Source organism: Rhinatrema bivittatum, chromosome 2 (genome assembly GCF_901001135.1).
Source record: "Rhinatrema bivittatum chromosome 2, aRhiBiv1.1, whole genome shotgun sequence".
In the NCBI taxonomy this organism is placed as follows: domain Eukaryota; kingdom Metazoa; phylum Chordata; class Amphibia; order Gymnophiona; family Rhinatrematidae; genus Rhinatrema; species Rhinatrema bivittatum.
Genome location: NC_042616.1, coordinates 588,183,230 through 588,201,815, shown reverse-complemented (window position 1 = coordinate 588,201,815; position 18,586 = coordinate 588,183,230). Strand labels below are relative to the sequence as shown.

The 18,586-nt window shown below is 45.1% G+C and overlaps 1 protein-coding gene across 8 annotated transcripts in view; it reads right to left on the bottom strand.

The window, feature by feature from the left end:
- The window catches only part of LPIN2 (lipin 2), a 397,530-nt gene that overhangs the window by 344,758 nt on the left and 34,186 nt on the right, over nucleotides 1–18,586 (bottom strand). For all 8 annotated transcript variants that reach the window (XM_029591076.1, XM_029591075.1, XM_029591073.1 and 5 more), the window contains exon 2: nucleotides 10,929–11,129. In XM_029591076.1, coding sequence (XP_029446936.1) covers nucleotides 10,929–11,120 — 192 coding nt within the window. In that variant the 5' untranslated portion in view covers nucleotides 11,121–11,129. The remainder of the gene's footprint in view (nucleotides 1–10,928; nucleotides 11,130–18,586) is intronic.

Genomic DNA, 18,586 nt, shown 5'->3' with positions numbered 1-18,586 from the left:
TCGCAGCGCTGCAGAGCTCCTCCATTGGAACTGCTTGGAAGTAGGCCACCAACACTGCCATGGCTCTGACTGAGTGAGCACTGACATGATCCCCAAGATGCAAGCTCACCTGGGCATAACAGAATGAGATGCAGACTGCTAGCCAATTAGAAAATATCTATACCCAACTTATTCCTATCAAAAGAAACAAAAGGTTGGGTGGACTGTCTATGTAAATGATAGCAAACTCCAGTCCTCAAGTGCCACAAACAGGCCAGGTTTTCAGGATATCCACAATGAATATGCATGAGATAGTTCTGCAAACAATGGAGGCAGTGCGGACAGAAGCTTCTATCTGGAGCTTCTGTCCACTCCAGATAGAAGGGCATAACGCTTTTGCAGTCCAAATAGTGTAAGGTTTTTCGCCTTGGTACAAATGAGGCCTGGGAAAGAAAGTTGGCAGGACGATGGACTGGTTAAGATGGAAGTCTGTCCAAACAAAAAGAAGCAGAAGACTGTCTCATCTTGCAAGATGCAACAAAAATAAGATGAGACCAATCGTTCTAGAAAACAGGGAAACTTTTATTAGGCACAACAGAAAGTAAAATACCCTTGCAAGACTCAGGCAGAGTTTTGCCTTAACTTTGTCATTTTACAGCCCCTGATGCAGCCCAAAGTACAAAGTGCATTAAAAATCTATTTTTAAAAAAACAATAAAATACACATATTAGATGAATCTCTTGTACCATCAATATATTTGTAAAATAGAGACATAAAAACAGAGTAACATGAAAAACTATAATTACGAAATGGTAAATTACATATAAGAACGGAGATAAAAATGAAGAAAAAGAAAATAGAAATATATTTTTTTAAAAACGTGCTTTAACGAGTAGTCTTAACATATTACCTTAATGGGGTAGAATCAAGATGTACGAGATTGAGTGATATATTCTAGCGGTGGCTCTGTTCAGTTTGGTATCTATAAATATGGTTAAATCCTAATCAGGAAGAATTTCTTTTAATAAATTAAGTGATAAACCAAAGTGATTCTAATTAATTGGTAAAGTTAATGATAAGTTTAGTGTGATATTACCAAGATTTTCTCGCTAATAAATGTCAATAATTCATGAAGATTTTAATATTGATATACTTAAGAGTGATTAAGTCAGCAAATCCCCACGTTAAAATTTGTTATGGGTCTAACAGAGCATTATACATTTGTTGTCACACAAATAGAAGGACTATTCGAGACCATTCCTGGGTTGTTGGGTTTTTTTTAACTTTTTAAAAAAATAGCTAATCACATATAATGAATACGGCATGCACGCATAAAAATAAGAATGAGAACAGGGAGAATATACATTTAAAAATGGGGTTCTATGCGTTTAATGAGCAAAAAATTATTCTTTGTTAATTTCTAAATATTATATATTGTAAAATGTAAAGTAATCATGAATATACAGAGAATATATTACAATAACATATTAAATGTGTAACAGTATATGAGCCTAAAATTTATCAAGTTATAATCATTTCATAATTATATTTTTTCAATACTCTATTTTTATGTCATAAGAACATGCCATACTGGGTCAGACCAAGGGTCCATCAAGCCCAGCATCCTGTTTCCAACAATGGCCAATCCAGGCCATAAGAACCTGGCAAGTACCCAAAAACTAAGTCTATTCCATGTTACCGTTGCTAGTAAAAGCGGTGGTTATTATCTAAGTCAACTTAATTAATAGCAGGTAATGGACTTTAATTGTGCATTGAGTGAAAAAACTTTCTCCAATTAGTTTTAAATGTGCCAAATGCTAACTTCATGGAGTACCCCCTAGTCTTTCTATTATCCGAAAGAGTAAAAAGACGATTCACATCTACCCTTTCTAGACCTCTCATGATTTTAAACACCTCTATCATATCCCCCCCCTCAGCCATCTCTTCTCCAAGCTGAAAAGTCCTAACCTCTTTAGTCTTTCCTCACAGGGGAGCTGTTCCATTCCGTTTATCATTTTGGTAGCCCTCATCTGTACCTTCTCCATCACAATTATATCTTTTTTGAGATGCGGCAACCAGAATTGTACACAATATTCAAGGTGCGGCCTCACCATAGAGCGATACAGAGGCATTATGAAATTTTCCGTTTTATTCACCATTCCCTTTCTAATAATTCCCAACATTCTGTTTGCTTTTTTTTGACTGCCGCAGCACACTGAACCGATGATTTCAATGTGCTATCCACTATGACACCTAGATTTCTTTCTTGGGTAGTAGCACCTAATATGGAACCTAACATTGTGTAACTATAGCATGGGTTATTTTTCCCTATATGCATCACCTTGCACTTGTCCACATTAAATTTCATCTGCCAATTAGATGCCCAATTTTCCAGCCTCACAAGGTCTTCCTGCAATTTATCACAATCTGCTGATGATTTAACTACTCTGAACAATTTTGCATCATCTGCAAATTTGATTACCTCACTCGACGTATTTCTTTCCAGATCATTTATAAATATATTGAAAAGTAAGGGTCCCAGTACAGATCCCTGAGGTACTCCACTGCTCACTCTCTTCCACTGAGAAAATTGTCCATTTAATCCTACTCTCTGTTTCCTGTCTTTTAGCCAGTTTGTAATCCACGAAAGGACATCGCCACCTATCCCATGACTTTTTACTTTTCCTAGAAGCCTCTCATGAGGAACTTTGTCAAATGCCTTCTGAAAATCCAAGTACACTACATCTACCGGTTCACCTTTAGCCACATGTTTATTAACTCCTTCAAAAATGTGAAGCAGATTTGTGAGGCAAGACTATTTTACAAATGTATTGATGGTACAAGTGATTCATCTAATATATATGATCATCATCTATTGGGTACCTAACAGATTCAATTTGTACCCCTCACGAACGATGGAGAGAACACACTGGTCCGAGGTTACACTGGGCCACCAGTTTGCAAAGAACTGAAGCCTTCCCCCCCATTGCTTCAGATAAGGGCAACTTGGCTATGTTCCCTGTGAGCCAGTCAAAACCCTATCCCAGGATTAGTCTGAGGCACCAGCTGAGGCTTTGGAGCTTTTTGTTGTCTGGGGCAACCACAAAAGCCCTGATGTGACTAATGAGAACGAGGCAGTGGAGGCTAGTACTTACTCAGGCGGAAGGAGGACTTCTTGGGCCCAGACCTCAATGACCTCTTAGATGAGGAGGACAGGTCCTGAGAGCCAATAGAGATCTGTGGTAGGGTTCCTTAATGGTCCCGGATTTGAGTCACCACGTCCTTGACTTTATGTACGAAGAGATTCTCTCCCATACACGGCATGTCAGAGTCACTCCTGCATCTCCAGGTTGAGATCCAAGGCCCGCAGCTATGTGCGTATGCAGGCACAGATTCCTGCTGAAGAGACCCTCAATGCTGTCTCGAAAATATCATAGATTGAATGGATCCTATGTTTTCCGCACTCCAGACCTTAGTGCGCAAGCAAAAGAAGGATGTCTTGCCGCTGCTGAGGTAATTGCTCGGCAACGTCCTGCACCTGCTTCTGGATGTCCTGCATATATTGAATGACTGAGATCTATGACCACGCCCCCCCCTGACGTCACTGGGAGCTCCGGCGACGGTTGAAGAGCGCCTCACCATCAGGCGCCGGCGAGCGGGGAGGCCACCCTCCATCCTGGGCCCCCGCGAGAACTAAACAAACTGAATGGCAGGAAAAAAAAAAAAAAAAGATACGGAACCAACAACCAACAGCAGGAGGTGAGGGAAATTGAATGACTGAGATCTATGACCACGCCCCCCCCTGACGTCACTGGGAGCTCCGGCGACGGTTGAAGAGCGCCTCACCATCAGGCGCCGCGCACCGAAGGGGCGCAACAAAGGGGCCCTCCCCTTTGTGTACCCCTTCGTGCAACCCTTGTGCTTGTAAAAAAAAAAAAAAAAACTTTTATATTTTTCTTTTATTTAAACTTTATTCCAATTCTTTACCTTTTCTTTTCACTTGTTAATAATTTTAATTAGAAATGTTCTTTGTATTAGACTATGGAAATTTATTTCCTGCTATTCTGTTTAATGTAAACCGGTATGATTTACATCGGATGTAAGAATGTCGGTATATAAAAATTAAAAATAAATAAATAAATAAATATAGGCTCATGTAGAGCTGGTAGGCTGCTATGAGGACAATAAATATAACACCTTGGAACACCTTCCTCCCAGGAGCATCCACTCTGTGATCCTTCCCCAGGGGCACCAAGGAATGTGTCCACGAGTGCTTGGCCTTCTTGAGAACAGATTTGATGCTTGTCAAATCTGAGAGCCTTTTGAATGAGATAAATCAAGTCCACCTTCCTATTCATGGGAGGTGAGGGGGGTGTTCCCACATCCTCAGCAGTAACTCCACAAGGATCTTGTACACTGGGACTACCACAATCTCCTTGGGAGCCTCCACGAAATGGAGATATCCAGCATTCTGTGCCTGGTGTTCTCTTCAGTTTTTAACTGAAATGGGCAGCCTCTGCTATCACCCAAACAAAGTCTATGAAAAAGAGGTCCTCCAGTGGGACTTCCTTCGATCCTCTGGAGGAGATTGATCTGAGGGAAGACCATCCAAAGCATAAGAAACCATAGAGGAGTCCTTCCCCGCCGGGGTCATAGGTAACAAAATATCCAACCTTCAATCACAGCTGAAACCTAATACCCTAACTCCATTCAGCGCATACCTCCATCCCTGCAAAGGCATCTCTATACAAGCCTTCGAACCCATCGCAACGTCTGAGACCAAATTAGTATTGAAGAGAATGAAACCCTCCTCCCACCCATTTGATCATATCCCTTCCAAACTACTGCTGCTAATACCACATACCATCTCTAAAGCACTGATGGACATCATCAATTGTTCCTTAGCCCAAGGAATCTATCCAGACGACCTGAAAATTGCCTCCATCAAACCTCTCTTAAAAAAACCTAATTTAAATCCCAAAGATCCTTCCAACTTTCGCCCAATCTCCAACCTACCTTTCATAGCTAAGGTAATGGAAAAATTAGTTAACGCCAGATTGTCAGACTATCTCGAAGACCACAATATACTTTTCTCCACGCAATATGGCTTCCGAAAATCTTTAAGCACCGAATCACTTCTCATATCCCTAACAGACTACCTCATCATGGGCCTCGATAAAGGTCAGGCCTACCTACTGATACTCCTCGACCTATCGGCCGCCTTTGATACTGTTAATCACTCCCTCCTCCTAAATCAACTAGCGAACATCGGAATAACAGGCTCTGCACTTGCCTGGTTCAAATCATTCTTGGGAAACAGAGGATACAAAGTCAAAATACATAAAGAATCTCAGTTTTATCCTTCCACGCTAGGAGTTCCGCAGGGCTCCTCCCTTTCTCCCACGCTCTTTAACATTTACCTCCTCCCCCTATGTCAACTATTAACCAATCTGAACCTCAAATACTTTCTATATGCGGATGATGTCCAGATAGTCATCCCTATCAAAGAATCCCTCACAAAAACCATTAAAATCTGGGAAAATTGCCTTCAAAAAATTGACAACCTCCTCTCCAGTCTAAATCTAATCCTAAATTCTTCAAAAACCGAACTTCTCATAATTTCCCCCGAAAACAGTAACCTCGCCTCAAATCCACCAACTGGCTTTCAAACCTCACAAGTAAGAGACCTAGGAGCTATCATTGATAATCGGCTAAATCTAAAATCTTTTATTAATCAAACTACTAAGGACTGCTTTCATAAACTTCACGTCTTAAAAAGAATTAAACCACTTTTCCACTCCCATGACTACAGAACAGTCTTGCAATCAATAATCTTCTCTAAGTTAGATTATTGCAATTCCATTCTATTAGGTCTCCCGTCTTCTCACACTAAACCCCTTCAGATGGTTCAGAACACTGCGGCCAGAATATTGACAAACTCAAGAAGAAGAGACCACATATCTCCTATTCTCAAAGACTTGCATTGGCTGCCAGTTCACTATAGAATCTTATATAAGTCCATTACCACCATCTACAAAGCTATCCATCAACTCTCTCCGCTTAACCTTCAAATTCCATTTAAAAAACATACCTCCGCCAGACCGATCAGAGAGTCCTACAGAGACTCATTACAGGTGCCTCCTTCCAAAACCTTTCAGCATATGACTCTCAGAGACAGGGCATTCTCCTCAGCATGACAGACTTTGTGGAACTCCATCCCACCAGAACTGAGACAGGAACCCAGCCTTCCAACATTTAGAAAGAGACTTAAAACCTGGTTATTTATGAAAGCCTTTCCAGACACTAACTGAACCTTAATTCACCTCAATTAACTCAGACCACCCATCAGAGTAATCAACATCTTTGCCAATTCCTTAATTTTACAATCTCTTTTAAATTGGCAGGTTTTATTTTTTACTGTTAATTTACTATCGCCTATTTCACCGTTCCAAGTTATATTATGTCCCTGTTTTAATGTAACTGCTATTTTTTTCTTTTAGCACCTGTTAATGTTCTTATTAATTTTCCTTTTGTCACACCTTGTTAATTGTAAACCGGCATGATGCGATTCCCATCGCGAATGCCGGTATAGAAAAATCTCAAATAAATAAATAAATAAATAGGTACTCTCGTCACCAGTGTCATCAACTGGTGACAGGGCCCTAGGTTCTCATCAGCTGACTTACAGTGCAGGCACCAATGGAACCGTTGATGTTTGCCAGAGCCCCGGTGTCTTCTCCGGCATTGGGTGGGCCTCCTCCTATGAGGAACCAGGGATGACAACCCTGATTCCCCCGCAGGGCATTGATGCCGTCCCGGTAACAGATGACAGCTGGGTCAGTAACATGCCAATAAGCATATGTAGGGATTCCAGCAACTGCTCGAGGAGCAATGGAGCCTATGTCAGTGCTATCAGTGCCGCAATGCCAAGGCAACACTTCGCCTTCTCGACAGCCAGCTATACAATCCTCTCCAATTCCTTTAACTTCACAGATGTGAAAAGAGGCTGGGACACAGGAGATACAACTAGATTTATTTATTTTATTTAAGGTTTTTCTAGACAGACATTCGTTGTGAAACATCATATCAGTTTACATAAAAACAGAAAATGCAGCATAAAAGCTTTACAAGGAACATTATAGCTTTAAAACATAAAAGGGGGGGATGCATTGGAAGATGGGGAGGGGAGATAGATAATTAAAATACAAAATTAACTTCAATAGATAACATTTTAACTTCAGTCCATGAGATTTTAACTTCAAATAACAGAGTGGGAAGATTAGAACATGGTGGGAAGTAAGACAAAAATAAGATACTAAAATATTGGGGGTCAAAGAGGGGATGAAGAGAGAATGTAGAGCAGGTATGGAGGTATATCAAGGACTAAGTTGCTTAATGAATAATTATATGGCAAATCAGGGATTTACCAAAGGAATAATTGCAGGGTGGGTCTAAGGATATGCTTTACGAGTGGGAGGTGGTGGGATACGAGGCTTTTGGTCATGGCATGGAGCCTGGGAAGCAGAAATGGGGGGGGGAGGTCAAGTGAAAGCCTGTTTAAATAGCCATGTCTTCAGTTTTTGTTTGAATTTTTTTTGGGCAGAGTTCCGGTCGTAGATCGGTGGGCATAAAGTTCCAGATTGTGGGCCCTGCTATCTGTTGGAGGTGTGGAAGTGTAGTGAGTCATTGAGGAAGTGCATATTTTGGGCGTGTAAGGTTTTGTGTATGATGGCTAGGGTCTTGTAACGGATGCGCGGTGCAATAGGGAGCCAGTGTAAATCTTTGAGGATGGGGGTGATATGTTCAGTTTTACGAGTGTTGGTGAGGATGCGGGCAGCGGCGTTTTGAAACATTTGGAGTGGGAAGATTGTGTTTTTGGGAAGGCCTAGGAGTAGGGCGTTACAGTAGTCAATTTTTGAGAATATCATGGCCTGGAGGACTGTATGGAAGTCACTTAAGTGGAGGAGGGGTCTTAGTTTTTTAGGTTGTGCAGTTTGAAGTAACATTCTTTCATTGTGGAATTGATAAATATTTTTAGGTTTAGTTGATTGTCTAAGATGACACCTAGCTCACGTATGTGCTGTGCAGGGGTGATTGTAGAGGGGAGGGTGAATGGATGCGAGTGGGTGATCTTGTGTTGCAGTGATATGATCATGATTTCTGTTTTGGAGATGTTGAGAGCGAGGTTGAGGTTAGTGAGGAGGGTGTTGATTGTGTCGAGAGCGGATTCCCAAGTTTTGATTACGCTGGGTAGGGAATCAGTTATGGGGATGAGTATTTGCACATCATACGCATATATGAAGTGTGTGAGACCAAGTTCGGAGAGGAGATGGCAGAGTGGTAGTAGGTAGATGTTAAAAAGGGTAGCGAATAAGAAGAGCCTTGGGGAACGCCTTGTGATAGATGGATTGCTTGGATTGCTTGGGATTCTGTGTTGCCTATTCGTACTTTGTATTGTCGGTTGTTTAGGTAGGATTCAAACCAGTGAACTGGGGTATCTGAGATGCCAATTTCATTAAGCCGGCTGAGTAGGATGCTGTGGCTTATAGTATTGCATGCAGATGAGATATCTAGCAGTGCAATGATGTATGAGTGGCCTTTGTCCAGTCCTTTGAATAGGGAATCTGTGAGCGAGAATTGTGATGGGAAAAGATTATGATGTTTTTCTAGGTAATCTGTAAGTTGTGTGTTTACTACTTTTTCCAGATTTTTTGCAAGATCCTCTTTGGAACTGAGAGGAAGACTGGTGTCTGGCATCGGGACCAATAGAGTCCGTGTCATATCCCCAGCTTCAAAGGAGAACTAGATCTCCTCGTCAAAGGATCACTGTGGGGGCAACACAGCAGAAGCTGGTGCATTCCTGTGCCCGCCACCAGCATCGAAGAGGACAGATGGCGATGCTTCCTCGGATTCCCTTGATACTCAGATCGGTCTTTCCCAAGTGCCGATGCCAATGAACCAGACATCCTTGACTTGGGAGAAGCCCAAACATGGCCCGTCTCCAGCGTCCCTCACAGCTGAGGGCATTGACGAAACTAGCAGCCCTGCTGATGTCAATGGCTCAGAGTCAAGCGATGTGGTCCCGAGGTCCCTCTATGCCAATGTCTCTCATGCCGATGGTTCAGTCTTCTCTGGCTTGAAGAGGCGCTCCATTTTGGTGAGCTGGATCTTACGTCCTCTTTGGCACCATCCTGGCACACTTGCTGCAACCCCAGACATGTGTGATGCCCCAAGGCAGACATCTATCACGGAGGTCTGTGATAGACATGTTCTCGTACACCCGGGACACCGCTTGAAACCAGAAGTGGACATGTCGTCACAAAATAAAAAGGATGCAAGACTGAAATCCATGGCAGTTGCCAACAATGGCTGGCAGGCACAGAGCACACCGTTGCCCTGATAAACGTTGAAAAACCTCATCTAGGAAGCTAATGTGAGAATCAGGGGCCCCAGTGTCAACTGAATGAGGAAATGCAAAATTTTTGCGGGAAAAAAAAAACACACTTTACAAAAGTTGGCAAAGTGAGGATCTCTGATCCAAAATGTTTTACATCCACCAGAAAAGACCTCACATGAATGGCAAGTAGAGAGAGAGAGAGAGACCCGATATCATCGAGGGCAGCACTGACCGTTGAGAGGCGACTTGCCACCAGGCACCCTCGAACAGGGAGGCCACCCACCATCTTCAGGCACCCTGTGGCACATCTCCACCGCCATGAAAAAAAAAGAAAAACCAGCAGAAAATGAGAGGGAATGGCAGGTAGAGAGAGAGACCCGATCAGGAGCCCCGCCCCCCCTGACATCATCGAGGGCAGCACCGACCGTTGAGAGGCGATGAAGACACCGCGATGAAGGGGCTCTCCCCTTTCTGCACCCCTTAGTACAATCTGTAGTGCAAATTCCAGTTAATATCTTTGCAAATGCATGTCTCTCTTTTTGTTTAATATGCCTCCTGTTATACCTTTTGCTCAATTGTTAAAAGTATTTCAATTTGTACTTTTGTAAACAGTTATGATGGCTTTACCAAATAACTGTATATAAAACTCAAACAAATTAAACAAATAAACAAATAAATGCAAGGTATATAGCATGCGTGATCATGCTTTGAATCTCAGTCAAAGTTATAGAAACTTGGACATACATTTTCCATGCCAGGCTCCATTTGTTGAAGTCACCCTTTTGAGAGGACTGCCATCCTGCTTGTCCTCGGAGAAATGCATTTAGTAAACCAGGAGGCATAAGATGATACATCCGGGTTACAGATTACAGTCTAAGAGCGTTTACCCTCTCCTAGGGGCACACCTAACCAATCTTGTTTTTAGAATATCCATGAATAGACTTACATACATTGGAAACCCAGAGTGTGCAGACCTCTCATACATATTCATTATGGCAATCCTGAAAACATGATTAACTAGGTGTGACTCCAGGAAAGGATTGGCTAAACATTGGTCTAAGAGAGCCCAGTTTTCAAGATAATCAAAATATGTAAATCAACCAACTACAGGCCTCTATGCAAATTAATTTCATGAATATTCATTGTGGATAGCCTGAAAACCACATCTGTTTGCAGCCTGGGGACCTATATGCAAGCCCCCCTTATCCCCACTTCTGGGCTAGTTTACATCCAGAGCTCTACCTTTAAAAGTGCTTCCTCCCACTATAATCTGAGAAAGGCTAGAAAAGTACACAGTGCTTTCATATGCACTCCTTTAAAAGAAGTACTCATGAGAGAACACACAAATTCCCAGAAAATTTAACGGCCAAACAGGAAAGGTATGACAGGTATGATATCCTGCTCTTATAAACGTCAAAGCACCTGCTACTTGCCACTGTTGGACAGAATACTAAGCTGACCTACTGGTCTGACCCAGCATGGAAGCTCCTTTCCAGAACATCTATTTTTAATGGCAATGGTATCATATCAGCGGAGAATGCTCTGCACTTACACATTTTTCTTTGGAGCGCAGGACACCAAGTTTTCCAAACCGGACATGAAAAGGTGAGCACTGGTAAGTACCATCCTGCTGCCGGACCACAATGACATCTATGCATCCTGAAAGAGTGGCCTGGTTAATGCCTTTGTACAGCTCCTTCACAGTCACCAGCACCTGTCCTGCAAGCTGGCCCACGTAGTTCATTGTCCAAGACTAAAAACAAAAAGAAATCAGAAAATAAAGGAACTAGTAAAATGGTATACATGAATTCACCTGATTTAACTACACCCCTTCAGTTGAGCTCTTGATAAAAATATTACTTAAATATAACCATATGTTTAACTATGTGAGTCTTGTGCACCATCCTTCACGACTTGTTAGATTTTTTATTTATTTATTTAAAGATTTTTATATACCGACAACCGTTTGCACATCGTATCGGTTTACAAATAACTTAGAACAATGATAGCTTGAGTATCAATTAGGCATGGCCTTTACAATGAACAAGAACAAGGAAAAACATGAAAATAGTAAAATATATTCAACTGGGAGCAGCATAACTGGGAGAAGGGGATAAAAAATTGTGAACAGAAGGCTATGTACAAAATTTGAATATATATGTAGATTACACAGAGGCAGGCAGAAGGCCCGAAGGCCACACAGAGGCAGTAGGCTAGAGCAGGGATAACAATTGGTTATCTTCTTTCCACCATGTCTCTGAGATGCCAATTAATTCTATGTCATTATTCATTGCTATACACTAATTCTCCCATCTTTGTTTGTTTTACATACCGTCAATCTGTAAACAATCTAGACGGTGTACAAAAAATATGCAAAGTTCAAAATATATTACAAACGTTATATAATCATTTAAAACAAGTGATAAACAATTAAACTAAGTTCATAAAATATAATTAAAATAAACAAACAACTAATAATATGTAAGCTTAAAACATAAGAACACAGACATTTTAAGTTCGCATAGTGGAAAAAAGATTTAAGCTAAAATTCAGTAAAATATGGAAAAAATAATGACAAAATAAGCAGGCAAATGCATTTGTTAGAATGCTGCTTAGTCCATTGCTTTAAAGTTTACATTATTGCGACTGACTGCTGTATAGTATTTGTTTAATTTTCATAAGCCTTTTTAAATAACCAGGTTTTAAGGTTTGTTTTTAATATTTTTAAATCTTTTTGAAGCCTAAGCTCATCTGATAGCGAGTTCCTTAGTTTAGGTCCTGCCACTGAAATTGCCCTGTCTCTAACTTCAGATAGATGTGTTCTTATGGAAGGCACTGTAAGAAGACCTTTGAGGTAAGTGCAGATGTAAGGAGGAGTTTAGCCATTCAGTTCGGTCGCAGTTTAACAATTTGTGTATGATACACAAAATTTTATAATCAATTCTCTGCTTTATAGGAAGCCAATGTAAATCCATCAAGGTTGGCATGTTATGGTCATATCTTTTTCCTCTGCATAAGACTCTTGCAGTTGCGTTTTGGAGAAGCTGTAAAGGTCAAAGAATTTCCAGGTAAACCAAATTAAAGAGAATTAAAATAATCTAAAGTGGAGAAAAGTAGGGTTTGTAAAATAGCTCTAAAATCGTTAAATTCTAGTAAAGGCTTAACACGTTTTAAGATGTGTAATTTAAAATAACCATCCCTAATTTTTCTCTTGATGTCAGATTTCTTCTAAGTTCAGGATCAATAAGAATTCCTAGGTCGCAGATCTGGTCAGTTGAATCAATCTGCATGTAATCGGAATTAAAATGGAAAGTTCTGTCAAGGTTTGATTTTCTTGTTAATAAAATCATTTTGGTTTTATGATTATTTAAAGTTTCATATTTATTAAAAGTTGTCTTATAGCAGTTAGGTAGATATCAATTGTCTTTAGAGTATGTTCAATAGATTTGATAGGGATTAGAAGTTGTACGTCATCGGCATATATAAAATGAATTATAGCTAATCCAGACAAGCATAAGGGTAATAGGTAAATGTTAAAAAGGGATGCCGATAACGATGATCCTTGTGGTACACTCCAGAGTTGATATCAATCTTTCCAGATAGACAGGAATGTTGAGATTACTTACCTGATAATCTCCTTTTCCTTAGTGTATGCAGATGGACTCAAAACAAATGGGTATAGTGTGCTCGTGCTAGCAGTTGGAGACGGATCTGACGTCAGCACGGGTACATATACCCCCACAGGAAGTGTAGCAAATCAGTAATCTTCCTTGCAAAAGCTTTATGGATATATGTGTGACTGACCGATCGATTAAATGAACAGGATTACCCTGACCAATTGATGGTAGCTGGAGACCGCCAGTGTACTCAGCCAGAAGGTGTCGACACCCTTCAGGGTGGATGCCCTATATAAGAAAACATGGCTTACCGCGAGTTGGCGAATCCCCATGTATACCGGCAGCCGGGCGGGATGCTGAGTCCATCTGCATACACTAAGGAAAAGGAGATTATCAGGTAAGTAATCTCAACATTTCCTAGCGTATAGCAGATGGACTCAAAACAAATGGGATGTACAAAAGCTACTCCCGGACTGGGCGGGAGGCTGCCCGAGGACCGTGTAAGATTGCCCTCGCAAATGCTGTGTCCTCCCTGGCCTGGACGTCCAGACGGTAGAATCTGGAGAAGGTATGGAGGGAGGACCACGTCGCCGCTTTACATATCTCTGCAGGCGACAGCATCTTAGTTTCTGCCCAAGAGGCCGATTGTGCTCTGGCAGAATGAGCCTTGACCTGTAGAGGCGGTGGTTTTCCTGCCTCTACGTAGGCTGCCTTGATAACTTCTTTAATCCAGTGGGCGATGGTCGGCCGTAAGGCCGCTTCCCCTTGCTTCTTCCCGCTGTGCAGGACGAACAGGTGGTCCGTCTTTGGTACTGCTTCTGACATTTCCAGGTATCTGGACAGCAGTCTGCAGATGTCGAGATGGCGTAGCATTCGACCTTCTTCAGACTTCTTCAAACCTTCCGTGGTAGGCAAGGATATGGTTTGGTTGAGGTGAAATTGTGAGACTACTTTGGGTAAAAAGGAAGGAACCGTGCGAAGATGGATAGCCTCTGGAGTGATTCTGAGAAAGGGATCACGGCAGGACAGTGCTTGTAGCTCTGAGATGCGGCGTGCTGAACATACGGCCAGCAAGAATACCATCTTCAAGGTTAACAAACGGAGAGACAGGCCTCGATGGGGCCTGAAGGCGGATCCCGCTAGAAATTCCAATACTAGATTGAGGTTCCACAAGGGCACTGGCCACTTCAGTGGTGGGCGAATGTGTTTGACTCCTTTCAGGAAACGTGAAACGTCTGGGTCTTTGGCAATGGAATTGCCGTCACTCCTGGGACCGTAGCAAGACAGTGCTGCTACCTGAACCTTGATGGAGCTGAGGGACAGACCCTTCTGAAGTCCATCTTGTAGGAAGTCCAAAATGAGAGGCATCTTAGCGGCATGTGAATTGGTGCTGTGAGAGTCGCACCAAGCTTCAAAAACTCTCCAGATCCTTATATATGTTAGTGATGTGGAGAACTTGCGTGCTCGGAGGAGTGTATCTATTACCGGCTCCGAGTATCCTCTTTTCTTCAGTCTAGCCCTCTCAATGGCCAGACCGTAAGAGAGAATTGAGCTGGATCCTCGTGGAGGATGGGACCTTGCCGCAGCAGGTCCCTGTGCGGAGGCAGGCGTAAAGGAGTCCCTGCCAGTAGTCTTCTCGGCCAGTCCGGGGCCACTAGAAGAACAAGGCGTCTGTGTTGCTGAATCCTGTGTACAATGGCGCCCAGCAGGGGCCACGGAGGAAAGGCGTATAGCAGGATCCCCTGAGGCCACGGTTGTACCAGGGCATCGATCCCCTGGGCTCGAGGATCCCGCCTGCGGCTGAAATATCTGGGAACTTGAGCGTTGGACCTGTCCGCTAATAGGTCCATGGCTGGCGTCCCCCATTGATCCACAATTATCTGAAAAGCTGTGGGTGACAGCTGCCACTCCCCCGGGTTTAGGCTGTCTCTGATGAGGAAGTCTGCCGTCGTGTTGTCCTTCCCGGCAATGTGGACGGCGGAGATGTCCTGAAGATTTACTTCTGCCCAAATCATCAGGGGAGTGATTTCTAGGGACACTTGTTGGCTTCTGGTTCCGCCCTGTCGATTGATGTATGCCGTGGTGGCGTTGTCTGACATCACTCTGACCGCTCTGTCGCGAAGTCTGTGGGCAAATCACAGGCACGCTAGCCTGACTGCCCACGCCTCTAGTCGGTTGATGTTCCACCTTGACTCTTTTCTGGTCCACCGCCCTTGGGCGGTGAGTTCTTCGCAGTGTGCTCCCCATCCGTTCAGGCTGGCATCTGTGGTGAACAGAATCCAGGTTGGGGAGGACATTCTTGACCCCCGGCTCATGTGGCCGGGCTGTAACCACCACCGTAGCTGATTCCGCACTCTGGTCGGCAGAGGTAGGTGTATGGTGTAGTTCTGTGATCGTGGGCTCCATCGAGATAGAAGGGCGCGTTGCAATGGTCTCATATGAGCCCGTGCCCATGGCACCACCTCCAGAGTGAATGCCATGAGGCCGAGGACTTGTAGGTAATCCCGAGTTGTGGGCCGGCTGGCGCTCAGCAGGACCTGCAGATGATTCCGGAGTTTTGACTTTCTCTTGGAGGTCAGGCTGACCTTGTCTTCTTGGGTGTCGAATTGGACCCCTAGGTATATTCCAGCGACTGGGACAGCTGTAAGGAACTCTTCTTTATGTTGACTACCCATCCTAGGCTTTCCAGAAGAGCTATAACTCTGTTGGTTGCCCGGTGACTCTCCTCCGGTGACTTTGCCCTGATCAGCCAATCTTCCAGGTAGGGATGGACGAGAATTCCTTCCTTCCTGAGTGCCGCCGCCACTACTACTATGACCTTGGTGAAGATCTGCGGCACGGTGGCTAACCCGAAGGGTAAAGCTCGGAACTGGAAGTGCTGATTCAGGACTTTGAAGCGTAAATGGCACTGGTGATCCCGATGGATTGGGATATGCAAGTAGGCTTCCGACAGATCTAGAGAGGTGAGAAACTCCCCTGGTTGTACTGAATTCTTGACAGACCGCAGAGTTTCCATGCAAAAGCTGGGGACCCGTAGGTGTCGGTTGACTGACTTGAGGTCCAGGACGGGCCTGAAAGTGCCCTCCTTCTTGGGTACTATGAAATAAATGGAATAATGCCCAGAATTTATCTCTCCCGCAGGTACTGAGATTATGGCTTTTAGAGCCAGGAGCCTCTGTAAGGTCACTTCTAGTGCCGCTTTCTTGAGCGGTGAACAAGGAGATTCCAGAAACTTGTCCGGCGGAAGCCGAAGAAAATCCAGGTGATATCCTTCTCGGATGATGGCGAGGACCCACCGGTCCGAAGTGATCTCGACCCACCTGCGGTAGAAGAGGGTTAGCCTGCCCCCTATGGCTGCTACCCCCGGATGGGTCGGCTGATTGTCACTGTGGGTTGCGGCTGGGGCCAGAACCCGAGCCGGTTCTCTTCTTGTTGTGCTTAGCCCTAAAGGGCTGGTTCCTGCCTGAGAACAAGGTACTTGAGAGCGAGTCCTGTAAGGGTTGAAGCGCTGAGAATTTCTACCTCTGGATGGTCTAGAAAAAGAATGCTGGCTCCTCCTCGACCTGTCTTCTGGTAGACGGGGCAATGGAGAGGCACCCCATTTAGTAGCCCAGTTCTCGAGATCGCTGCTGAATAGTAGGAAACCCTTAAAGGGCATTCTTGTGAGTCGTGTCTTGGAGGACGAGTCGGCCGCCCCAATTACGTAGCCAAAGCTGTCTTCTGACTGCCACCGAGGAGGACACTCCCTTGGCTGCCATACGGACGAGGTCGGAGGCTGCGTCAGTGAGAAAAGCGAGAGCTGATTCCATGTCTTCTCCCGGAGTGTTGTTTCTCGCTTGTGATAAACAGGAACACGTCACCACGGTGCAGCAAGTCGCGATTCGTAGGGACATGGCTGCTACCTCAAAGGCTTGTTTCAGAATGGTGTCCATGCGTCGGTCATGCGTATCCTCGAGGGCCGCTCCCCCCTCCACCTGAATGGTAGTGTGCTTCACAATTGCGTTAACTATGGTGTCTACCCTGGGGCACACCAGCAGCTCCTTGGACACCGGATCCAGAGGGTACATGCCTGACAAGGCCCGACCCCCTTTGAATGAGGCCTCCGGTGCCTTCCATTCCAGATCGATTAGCTGCTGTGCAGCTTGTAGGAGGGGAAAATGGTGAGCTGTTTGGCGCAGGCCCTCTAGCAGGGGGTTCATTTTAGGGTCCCCTGGGGTGTCCTGGCCCGGAATGGCGAGCTCCGATAGGCATTGTGAGACCAGGCCTGGAAGATCTTCTTTCCAAAAGAAGCGTCTCATGGTCCTATCTCCGAGGGAAGTTCACCCTCCTCGGGGGGCTCCTCATTTTCCTCGGAGCAATCTGAATCCCCATAATCGGGGCTGTCGGGTGGCTGCGCCTAGGTCTCGAGGGTCCAGGGGCTGGATCAACCGGGACGGAAAGACCCATACGAGGAGCAGACTGCATCTGGACAAAGGCGTGAATCCCCTTAAATAATTCCACCCAGGAAAGCGAAGCCGGATCTGGCCGTAGGGGCACCAGGTCTCTCGGGTTCCCTGGCTGCTCGCCGCGGCCTGCTAAGTCCGGTGCGTTCCCTGAGGAACCGCTGGGCTGGGACCGGTCCTGTCCTGGAACTCCCATGGCCTCCTCACATTGGGCACATAGGGAGTCTGCTTCCTCGCTCTGTGTTGCATGCTGAGCAGAGGCTTAGAGCTTTCATGCCTGATTCTGGAGGTGCCGACTCTGCAGACGCATGGGCTCTCTTATGCTCCATTCGCCTGAAATTCGGTGTCGCCCAACGATGTGCGCCTAATAAGTGCGCTTAACAGCATGCGCCTATAACGGGCGTCCTATAATGTGCGCGTATCCTAGTAGCGTGCGCTTAGTCAACATGCACCTATCGCGTGCGCTAACAACGTGCACCTATCGCGTGCGCTAACAACGTGCGCCTATCGCGTGCGCTAACAACGTGCGCTTAGCAACGTGCGCTTAGTTGGCGAAGATGAGTAGGCAGGCAAAATGGCGACCTCCTTGGCGGGCTGCCTCGTAGGCAAGCCCAGTTAGTCCACACTTCCTCGGAGACCAAGTAAAGATGTACGCCTTACCTTGTCTTCGGCGCTTCCCGGCTGCGACCCGGGCGGTCTCCGGCTGCGGGGGAGAGGGTGAGTACCTTCACCACCGCGCTTAAGGAAGTGCACCCGCTGCCTCTAGGCCGCGCCAGAACTCGTCTCGCTCGGGGGCCAAGTCCACGCCGGGACCGAGGCTGCCTCTAGGCCGCGCCCGAACTCGTCTCGCTCGGGGGCCAAGCCGCGCCCGAGCCCTTCTCACTCGGGGGCTGGGTCCCTGCCACGAACCGGCCACCGGACCGAGGCTCTTACCTCCGAGGGACCACGGAAGTCAGCTCGGGAAACTCAACTGGGTGAGTGATCGCCTGGTATCACCACAGGAGTGCGGGGCTCATCTTCAGTAGGTTTCTTCTAGGAATTTAGTCGTTAGAATTTGGAAACACGCTCAGCGAGCGTGAGGTAGCTCCAAACTGCTTTGGAGATGGAAATTACTGATTTGCTACACTTCCTGTGGGGGTATATGTACCTGT